The 11,296-nt window shown below is 39.8% G+C and overlaps 1 protein-coding gene across 2 annotated transcripts in view; it reads right to left on the bottom strand.

Annotated features, from left to right (window-relative positions):
• Window positions 1-10,064, bottom strand: part of LOC103611476 (zinc finger protein 131) — a 25,583-nt gene extending 15,519 nt beyond the window's left edge. Inside the window, exons 1-5 of one of the 2 annotated variants that reach the window (XM_008629011.1) lie at window positions 9,941-10,064; window positions 7,942-8,043; window positions 6,147-6,291; window positions 2,899-3,256; window positions 2,574-2,796 (exon numbers count right to left, since the gene is read on the bottom strand). In XM_008629011.1, coding sequence (XP_008627233.1) covers window positions 2,574-2,796; window positions 2,899-3,256; window positions 6,147-6,291; window positions 7,942-8,043; window positions 9,941-10,064 — 952 coding nt within the window. Of the gene's footprint in view, window positions 1-2,573; window positions 3,257-6,146; window positions 6,292-7,941; window positions 8,044-9,940 lie in introns of both variants that reach the window. The other variant, XM_008629002.1, reaches the window with a different exon arrangement.
• Between the last annotated feature and the right edge of the window lie 1,232 nt (window positions 10,065-11,296).

Raw genomic sequence — 11,296 nt, 5'->3', positions numbered from 1 at the left:
AAGCCGCACCCCCCCGGGCGGTGCCCAGGTACAAGCCGCCTCCCCGGTTCGGGAAAATTCTCGGTTACTCGGTCGTTCATTGGTTCTGTTATAACTCCCGCCTCTCAGTTTACACCAGTGGTTCTTGTTAAATTGTATCCTCCCCCTGGCTTGTAACTCATTGGGGCTCCAAGGAGAAATCCCATCACAATCCCATCAATCCCATCCCATCCCATCCCATCCCATCCCATCCCATCCCATCCCATCGGATTCCAGCCTTCCAAGCTTGTTTGGGTTGCGAAACTTCTAACAATAAACCTGTTAGAAGCCAGACCTGAACAGCCTCTCTCTTCCTTTGTCTCCGAGCTAAGGTGAGCCAATCCCATCGGCCCTGCTGTGTTTCCTCTGCTGAGAAGCCAGCTAGCTAGCCCAGCAAGCAGCTCTTTTCCTGATCCCGAAGTCGCTTCTGCGACGGGCAGAAGTAACGCAGCTGGACTGTCTCTGACCTGGGGCACGCCAGAGCTCATGCCTCGAGCACCAAACGCTGCGTTATTGCACAGTGCAAATCAATGCTGTGACTTCAGCAGCAGCAATGGAAAACAACGAGTGTATCAGCCTGCCTCTAGCTCGAGAAGTACACTGTTGAGCTGGGAACTGAACTCCTCTGCTAAAGGTGACAACTTGCTTCTCTTCCCCCGGGTGTCATTAAACTATGAGTTTATAAAATCTCACTTAGATAAGACTAAAGAGGGAGGGTTCTTAGCCTGATCTAACAATTTTTTTCCATTTATGAGAACAGGCGAGATTTCACTTGCCAATCATAAGTAACTCACAGGACAGAAATTCTGATCTAAGATAGTCCAATATTTTGCTGGACCTTTACAATCCTGCAGCCACAGGAAGGGAACCACCCAAAATAAATATTTTTTAACCCAAAGATTCATAATAACACAGTGACTTCTATTTGCCCAATATGTAAGAAATACCAGGGAATTCACCCATAACCATAAAGCTGCCATATCATTATTTAGATTGGGTTTAGAGAGAAATAGTAAGGTTTGTTGGGGTTTTTTGTTTGGCTTGCTTTCTTTTTTTCTTCCCCAGAAACACAAAGGCAGGCATTTATCAAATGAACTTCTTGGGATCATTTATTCATGGTATGTAAATAGAGTCCATTTATTCACTCCTATGGAAGATGTTATTTGCAGTTCAAAGTACACTTCCTGTGAAACATATTTTGGATTAATGAAGAATGGCAAAGACCTTGAGGAATTTTTCCCAAGAAGTTTGTATAATCTGCATACAAATTACTTCAATTACAGAGTTTTCAGACATGGGCTGATTAATTTGGCTGCTTCAAGCATATCACTGGAACTGGAAGTAATTAGATTCCATGTGTGATACTTGCATCAATAAATATTTAGAAAGTACTCTGCACCTCCTGTGATATGCTAAGTTGCTTCATCCCCAAAATCCTTCTGTCACAACAGCAATGAATATCTTGTTTTATTTGGTTTATTCTGTTAATCCTCCACAAATTTTCTCTGAAAAGACTTTTGTTAGGTAGCTTGCATTTGGCTTGGTCATAATGGAAAAACACTGCCTGCTTCATAGGGAATAAGGATTTGCCAAAGAGTTTTCATAAATGCAACTTTTAAGGGGCTATTTGGAGTAGATTTGATGCAGTGTCATATACAGATGCAAAGAAGTTCCAATTAAAAGGCTTTTGCAACAGCAAGTTGCAAAAGAAATAAGACTGCTACCCTCTATTAAATTCTTACTGATGACTCATGACTGACATATTAAAAAAAACATCTGAAAGATCAGGACAACATATATTTTATATTCAGAGAGCTATCTATATAATGCTCAGTACCTATTCAGATAGTACAGACTTTTCAGTGACATGAAGAAATAGTATCTTAACCTCCCATATTATATAGAAGAAGCACAAGTAATTTTATACTCAAAAGATACTGTTCAGATTTCAAAGAGGCAGATTTTACAGTAACAAAAGTCTACTATAGTCACTAGAAATGTTTTGCTGCATTAATTAACAAAGAAAATTAAATCAGATGAGAAGTCAAGAGCAAGGGGGTATTTTATGCCTAATGCATTAATAGGCATTTGCTCATACGTTCTGTTAGTTAAAGAAACTCTTTAAAATGTATATTCCACTGAGAAGCTCATGGTTTAGATCATATTTCAACAGAAACATTTAAAAGTAGAATTGTGAAAATAAAAGCGGCTCCTCAGTTTGGTACTTTTCAAGAAAAAAAAAAAACATGCTTTAAGAAATTATTTTAAAAGAAATATTTTAAGATTTAATAGACTGAAGAGAGAAGCTTCATTAGTGCTTTCTGGTTTTAGGCATCTATTTTTAGCCACCTCAATCCCTCAAAGTTTATACCAATGTAAAACAAAAAAATAAAATTAAATTAAATTAAAAAACCAAACCAGCATTTTAGTTGCAACTACAAGCCAAGTATTTCTAGCACTCAGGACTCATGCATTTTCTTCAGCATATTTTCTATTTCCCCAAAACATGCAAAACCCCAAAATGCTAGAGCCAAAGCCACAAGTACAGTTCTTACCTGTGTGCTTTCGGAGGTGCTCTTTAAAATGTCCAAAGTGATCAAACTGCTTATCACAGTATTGGCATATATGTATTTTCTTGCCAGGTCTTTGCTTCTTGCTAGCACCACCTTCATCAAGGTGGTGACAGGTGAGGTGTTGTTTCAAAGCACTCTCTCGTAGGTACCTTTTACTGCATATGTCACACTTGTAACTCTCAGCAGAGTGTGTTTTCATGTGTTCCTTAAAATGGTAAAACAATTTAAATGAACGGTTACATTTTTCACAGTGGAATAAATTCTTCACATGTGACAGCTGAAGTTCCACAATTTCAATATCTTCTACCTGTTTGCACGAGGGATCAGTTGCACTACCACCTTCTTGAATCTGGCATTTTGTCTCTCCTTGACGATACTTACTGGTGATATCTGCCAAAAGAGCCAAAGCAGATTCATCTGATGTACCTGTTGTATGTATGTACTTTATAGATTGCTCTGCAGAAGCTACTTCAAGTGTTTCAATGCTGTCATCTTCCACTTCAATCGTTCCTTCAGCAATCTCAACCTCAATTTCAACAGGCTCTGATTCTGCAGATGGCAGTGTTTCTGTGATAACATTAGATGTTTCAGCAATCTTCCTCTTTTTTGCCTTATTTTTACCTTGCCTTTGATTTGATTCTAAGGGTGATGAATTCTCTTTGTTCCTGCAAAACATTTACATAAACATAGTTAAGATCCATAAGCACTTACATAACAATCCCTGCCTGATGCTGAGCTTCTGCATTAAACACTAGCTAGATGTTTCTCAAAGAAGCTGAATGATGAGTGACCACATAACCTGCACCCATTTCAGATGTTAATTTGTCCTTAATCTATACTCCTTAGAGCTGTAGAATAGCACAGTTAAAGCTGTGGAGCCTTTAACATACCGTTATTCAAGTGTTTTAAATAGCTCCACTTGAATGATACAAAGCACCTATCAAGAAGAAAGGCCAATTAGTCTAATGACATAGGTTTATATAAGAAATGCAAAATTCTGTACTTTGGCCTGCCTACTCAGAAATAAGATTCAAGCTCTTCCTACATTATTCAACTCCCAAGCTCTAGAGTGCATGCAATTGCCTGCAGCACTTACAGCTTCTTATAAAACACTACAGCTGTGACTTCACACAATGATTACTATATCATCTAGTACTTCAGGAAAACACACAGCTAACAGTTGTAGTAAAAAAAAAAAGCCACTGGGATGTGAAAAGAGTATTTTAATTTAATTTATCTGGGCTTAAGCATGGCCCCCAGCTCTGTTCTTCTTTTCCTTGCACCATAAATACACAACCCCCTTCCTCCAAAATGTCAGAGATAGCATCCCATCTCAAACATGGACAGAGCTGACTGGGCCAATGCTTTCAAATCACACACTCATGATTATCCACAGCACTTACATGCTGGAGGTTTTACTACTGATTATCAGTTTTGAAAATGAGTGGCTATCTTCTCCTCAAATCAGACTGTAATCAGAGTAATTTGTACTTTTACCTTCCTTTGCAGCCTGATAAATCCTTTTATGTAACCTACTCCCTATCACTTTCAGGTTTTCTAGTAATAGGGGTGATAAGGTTTTTCTCCAGTATTGGGATGTCATACAGCAGAGATGTGTGGCTAATAACCTAATGCAGGATACAGCTTATTAAACTGCACCTTACTATATTCAGACAGAGGAAGACACAGCAGCTAAACTTAAAGAGTTTCATCTAGGCCATATTTCTGATGCCTAGAAGGTGACAGTTACTTTGCACATTACTGCAAGGAGCTCCAGGACCACGTACAAAAATAATAATCTGCTCAGCAAAGAGGAGACTACTGTCCTTGAGTACATTGTGTGGCTCAGGTGTGAAACTGAATGGGGATACACACATACAATACACTGTACTTGAAGGAATAACAGCTAGTTGTTTTCTTTCAAGTCTAGATTATGTGCTGTGCAACTCTTTGATGGATTACACAAATGGTTAGTTCTATAATAACCTCTACTTTAGCTGAAGTTTCTGATGTTTGCCGCTTTTAGTCAAAGCTCAGATACAGGCACTGTATTGCAATTCATCCCCTTCCTACTGTGAAGGAGAAAACTGAGACTGACGGTGGTACTCAAGTTTGTTTTCCTAACCAAAAACACCCTACCAAAAATCTATGAACAATGGAAATAATTCTAAGCATAAACTGGCTTGCACATGTGTGTGTTAAGCCAAACATTTATTTCCTTGTAACATGAGAATTACAGCATTTACTAGTGATGCATAACCAACAAACATTATACAATAGTGGGAATTAATTGCAGACTAGACAGTTTAGCTTGACGGACTGATCTGAATCCTGGTTAAACAGCTCTACCAGTGTACACAGACTCAAAATGATACCAATTAGAACATAGTTTTTCAATTTCAAGTGTCTTAATTTTTTTAAACAGACAGCAAAGGTCTGCTTTTCCCTAAATATAAAAAAAAAAAGTTATTTTGGTGATACCATGTTTAATTTCAATAATGTCAAAAAAGGGTATTGTTGGGTTGGAGAGTAGAACTAGAAAGGCACAATCCTATCTTTTCTATTAAAAAACCCCCAACATAGTTATTCAGCTCTGCTACCAATCAACAGAATAACTTGATTCCAAAAAACAAAAAAAACACTGATGTTGAAAACCAAGTTTCCAGGGTACCACGTCATGGAGGTTTTATAATTTGTTTGGCCACTAGAGGAACTCAGTGTCAATGCCACTCAGCTTAGTGTGTCTATGTGGAGATAAAGAAAAAATAAGTCTTTCCTTAGCTTGAACACAAAGACCTTTCAGCATGTCTAGAAGAGAAAGCAAGGATAACGGTAATGCTCAGAGGTATTTATTGGCCCTCCCCCTGCTTCATGACAGAAGAACAGTATAGCATACAGAAGAAATGAGAACATGACAGCACTTTGTGAAAGAGAAAGAAGGGGAAGAAAAATAGCATGATGGGAATGGCACCTGCTTTTCTCAGGTTGGAGTTTGGTAATGGATTACAGTTCTTTGTACTGGATAAAAGGTGCTACAGCAACATTTGATTAAGTACTGATCCCATATAAAACCAATTATAACAACTATGTTTGTTCAAGAAGTTTGAGAGACTAAATTTGCAACAAGAAGCTTTAAAATCACTGCCTATTCTCTTGAAAGCAGAAAGCTGCGTGAAATCAAAAGAGCAGTGCAAACTTGTTAATGTGGTCTAATTACCTGAGAGATATCATCACTGTACAGCCAGCTGTCAATCAGGTGCAGGCAGTCAGTACAGAGGCCTGATATTAGTTATCACAAAGTCACAGCCCTACAATGTCTGCAACATTTACCAGCCATGTCACTTGTCATCGAGTTCTAGCCCAAAGAATGTGACATTCATTTTTTTAGCCTGTATAATTCTGACCCATATCTTATAGTAGAAGAGTATATGATACCACATGAGTTTAGAAGGTTTCAGGATAAAGAAGAGCACCGCAAAATACTGGCAGCTCTCATACAAGGATTCTTAAGACTATATTTCAGTGTTGGGAAGAAAAAGAGACTTATGTGTTTACCTGATTTCAAGTGCTTTGATCGCTTCTAACATCTGTAGATACTCAGCTGCTTTCCAAACATCATTTGCTTCTTCCTCACCTTGGACCATTAGTTTTGCTGTATAGGTGAACTCAATTAGGTGACGAAATGCCATGTTACTTACACCTGTTTACAAGCAAGAAAAACAGCTTCTTTTAACAATTCCTCAGTCTTTCACACTTGCCTGCTCACAGTACTCCAATAGCCAGTTTCGAGAAGATGCCACCCTTGAAAGGCTCACATTGGAGTAAAAAGTCTATAGAAACAGGTGAATATGGGACAACTACAGTCATTCCATGACAAAGATAAAAAGAAGGATAAGATGGACAAAAAGCTACTTGTATAAAATTAAAAAGTTCAAATTTAAACATAAAAATATGATCTCTCTCTTTCAAGAGATCTCTGAGCAGCAAGTTACCAGAAGCTGAATTGCTCCAGGAAATTTCTTCTTACCCACCAGGCAGGTATTGCTCCACATCTATCCTGTTCTTGCACCCCAGACAAGGTATCTTTTTATTTTTAATTTTTCTTCAGGGGAAGTTCTTTTCCAGTGGCAATAGCTACCTGTACTGGTTTTGGTTGGGACAGAGTTAAATTTCTTCATAGTAGCTAGCATGGGGCTATGTTTTGGATCTGTGCTCAATCATAGAATGGCTTGGGTTGGAAGGGACTTTAAAGATCATCTAGTTTGAACCCTCTGCCATGGACAGGGACACCTTCCACTAGACCAGGTTGCTCAAAGCCCCATCCAACCTGGCCTTGAACACTTCCAGGGATGAAGAGTCCACAACTTCTCTGGGCAACCTGTGCCAGGGCCTCATTACCCTCACAGTAAAGAATTTTTTCCTAATATCTAATCTAAACCTACTGTCTGTCAGTGTGAAGCCATTCCCCCTTGTCTTGTCACTCCAGAACTTTGTAAATAGTCTCTCTCCATCTTTCCCATAGACTCCCTTCAGGTACTGGAAGGCCCCAATTAGGTCACCCTGAAGCTTCTCTTCTCCAGGCTGAACAATCCCAATTCTCCCAGCCTTTCCTCATAGCAGAGGTGCTCCAGCCCTCTGATCATCCTGGTGGCCTCCTCTGGACTCGCTCCAACAGGTCGATGTCCTTCCTGTGCTGAAACAGTGTTGATAACACACTGATGTTTCAGTTACTGCTGAGCAGCGCCTATACAGAGCCAAGGCCTTTTCTGCTTCTCACACTGCTCTGACAGCAAGCGGGCTGAGGGTGTGTGGGCAGTTGGTAGGAGACACAGCCAGGACAGGTGACTCCAACTGACCAAAGGGATATTCCAGACCATATGACATCATGCTCAGTATATAGTGTGTGTGGGAGGCAGGTGGAGGGGCCACTGTTAGGGGATTGCTTGGGCATTGGTCAGTTGGTGGCAAGCAACTGTTTTAATTTGCATCACTTGTCTTCCTTGGTTTTTTCCTCTTTCTTTTCTCTTTTACTTATAATTTTTACAAAATTACAATTTCTTTTTAATTATTAAACTGGTTTTATCTCAGTCCATGAGGTCCTTTCTCACTTTTACCCTTCTGATTCTCCCCCCCCCCCATCCCCCTGGTGGAAAATGAGCCAGCCTGGCTCTGTGGTGCTTGGTTGCCAATCAGGGTTAAACCACAACATTACCTCACAACTCAAGAGCTGATATCTAGAAAGCTAATCAATATGATCAAGCATGCATTTAAGCCCATACCAGGGATACTACATTCATTTTGAGCATGGGCACACAACTCTGAAGGTTTTAATTTGCATGAATCAGACTACCTTCAATCTCCACCAAGGGCTCCTGAGTGAAATCTTGGAAGAATTTGTAGAAGAACTGGCTACAGGCAGCAAGAACGGCCTTATGAGCTTTGAAATGGTGACCTACAAAGAGAGACAAAAAGTTTGATTTAGGATAACACCTTCTTTACTCATGGTGCAGAATAAGTGCAGATGCAGAGAAGAGAACAGCTGCAGAATCACCCAGTCTACAAATCTATTCCAGCAGCACATAGTCACTTAGCATGTCTCCTTGTAACATGGGATATCACTGCAGCTAGCCTGTCCCATCTTATGCAGATCCTTGCTGACATCATTGACCTTGTTGAAGCTCTGCAATTCAGTCAGCTGAATGACTCACTCAAGAGTGTTTCTCTTTTCAAACATTTAAGTTGTGGGAAATTCCTGTTCAAACTTTTTCCTGTGTGTCTTGGGCTCAGATCTCAGATTTTATCCAAGCTCTCCTTGGTTTTTGCTGCTCTTACATATGGATGTATTCAATCATCACTTCTGCCAGCATAAAGATCCCTGCAGAACAAAAGTGGTTTAGCTCTGTTCTTCCTGTTTTCCAGACTGTGTATTCTCCATCACTGTGTTGCCTTCTCCCTGGTGCAGGCACGAACACCCAGAAGGCTCCGTGGAACACAGGTAAGAGAACCAACATGTATTAGAACTACACAGCTGCACAAGAAAAGTTTTGAGCTCAACACGTGGTTGTGGTAATACTAGAGCAGGAACAAACATTCAGGATAAGTTTTGTACAAGCATCAGTAAAACTACGGTGATTCCAAAGAATAATTTTTTTCTTCATTTGCTTACTTTTTTCTAATCCAGGCTCTGTAGGTACATTTTCTTTCAAGTGAATTCTTGCTATCTTTTTAAGGATCCTTTAGCTAGGTCTGTCCTAGTGGACACTGCCTATCTTCATTGAAGTGCTCATCCATTCTAAGACATGTTTGGGATAAGAAGCAATCTTAGGTGACCTATCAGACACCACCTTTTCTAATGAGATAATAAGCATTTGCATTTCCATCTTCCTTTTAAACTAATACTTATGTCTTTAGAACACGTAGAAAAAGATAAGTGAGTTGTTCTACACTATTTTAATTATAGATTAAAATAGTAGGCAGATACCCAAGAAGCAAGAAGGCGACCTTATTTCAAGCTGGTTTTTCTTTTTTTTTTTTTAAATAATAAACCAATATTTTTTACAAGTTCAGCTCCTTGTTTGGAAGGAGCTCCCTACTCTCCCCCTCTACTCTGCTCTCATGAAACCCCACCTGGAGCACTGCATCCAGGTCTGGAGTCCTCAGCACAAGAATAATGTGGACTTGTTATAGCAGGTCCAGAGGAGGTCACAAAGATGTTCACGGGGCTGAAACACCTCTCCTATGAAGACAGGCAGAGAGAGTTGGAGCTGTTCAGCCTGGAGAAGAAAAGGCTCCGAGGAGACCTTAGAGCACCTTCCAGTGCCTAAAGGGGGCTTATAAAAAAAGAGACTGACTTTTTACATGAACAGATAGTGATAGGACAAGTGGGAATGGTTTTAAACTAAAAGAGGGGAGATTTAGATTAGATGTTAGGAATAAATTCTTCCCTGTAAGGGCAGTGAGGCCCTGGCACAGGTTGCCCAGAGAACCTGTGGCTGCCCCATCCCTGGAAGTGTTCAAGGCCAGGTTGGATGGGGCTTTGAGCAACCTGGTCTAATGGAAGGTGTCCCTGCCCATGGCAGGGGGTTAGAACTAGATGATCTTTAAAGTCCCTTTCAACCCAGGCCATTCTGGGATTCTACAAAAAGCAGAAGCAAAATTATTAATCTCTGCTGGAGACTCTGTTCAGCCCAAGATTAATAACTGAAACTCCGCAAGCAACTCACACACCAATACAGAGCCAAGAATGTTCGCAGCCCAGTTTGACAGTTGACCTGTGACAAACCCAACAGCTTCCCAGCATAGCTTTCAGAATTCTCTGGATACCAACTGGTTCTCAGGTGTATACATACCATCAACAATCAGCGTGATATCTGTAAACTGGTCCTGTTCACGTTGTTCATTCAGTCTATCCAAAATAACTTTATAGTGTTCAGGGAATTCCTGGATACATTCCATAATTTCTTCGTCTTCCATGGCAAAAGGATTAGTCTGCAAAAGATGTGGTAGGACAGTAAGAATACTGTGCCACTTAGAAAGTACTATGCACAGTCAGCTTATTATACAAACATGAACTAACTAGCACTTTTTAGAGACTACAAAACCAATGGAAACACCAAACTGTCTTGGTAACAGGTTTATCTGATTTTAGTTGTCAGGTAGGAAACATGAGGGTTAATGAAGTATGGCCTTATTTATACACATGAAGAAACAGTCAAAGTTGGTAAATGCATTTCTTTATTCTACAAATTCAGCAGGGACCCACCTCCCTTGAAGCAAATACTGCAGGGGTGTAACATCTCCACAGCTAACTATTCTCCATCTCGGCAACATAAAGTCAGAATCTTTATAGTTACTTCTTGCAATTCTACCAATCCTCTTTGTGAAAGAATGGTTCTAAAACTTTTCATACTTAAGTCACATTTTGTATCTAGTAAACACAAGATGTTTACTTCCTTTAAATAAGGGTGTAATAAAAGCACTTTTCAGCTTCTGGGTACACAGGAGTTGCCAGGGATTTAATGTTTTGTCACACCCAGGAGCAAAGAGCTTCTTATTCACCCAGGCTTCTTACACTTCTCCCCCTACAAGGTGAAATATTCTTTGCCAACTTTTAAAAGAGACATGTAGGCTTGTAATCTCATGGCTCTTCCTCCCTTACTTATACAACAAACATAGCTGGAGGTAGAAGTTGCAGAGATCCTCAAACTTGAAAAAGTTTAGCAGAAGTCTGAGCCTGTGGATGAGACATGGATGGTGTACTGCTGATGCAAAAGAATCTCTGGAGAGAGTTCAAATTCTTCAATGAAAGCATTTCACAAATTAACTCTGGGCAAAATTACTTCAGATCTGTGCAGCAGCACTCATCTTCAACTTCTACATTCACATGGCTCACACTGAGAATGCCACAGAAAAAGCAAAGACAATTCAAAGTCACATTAATGCAGAAACTTTGTTTCTTGTCATAGTCTAACTCACTTTGAAGAACATATGGTTTCTGAGAGATGGTCATTAGGCTTGAATGAGTTTTATAGTGAAGGGTATGTCTCAAATTCCTTTATTTTTGTACTTAGTATGGACAAAAGGAAGAAAGTTAGGAGAGCGTCTAGTAATAAGCCAAACATTGAATATAGAGATGGAAAATTAAGGTGTGGCAAAGAAGTTTTCTTTAGAGTGCTAGAAGAAACTAGATAGCAAGTGTTCCCTAA

Source organism: Corvus brachyrhynchos, unplaced genomic scaffold (assembly GCF_000691975.1).
Source record: "Corvus brachyrhynchos isolate BGI_N302 unplaced genomic scaffold, ASM69197v1 scaffold400, whole genome shotgun sequence".
Lineage (NCBI taxonomy): Eukaryota > Metazoa > Chordata > Aves > Passeriformes > Corvidae > Corvus > Corvus brachyrhynchos.
This window is presented reverse-complemented; position numbering and strand designations above follow the sequence as displayed.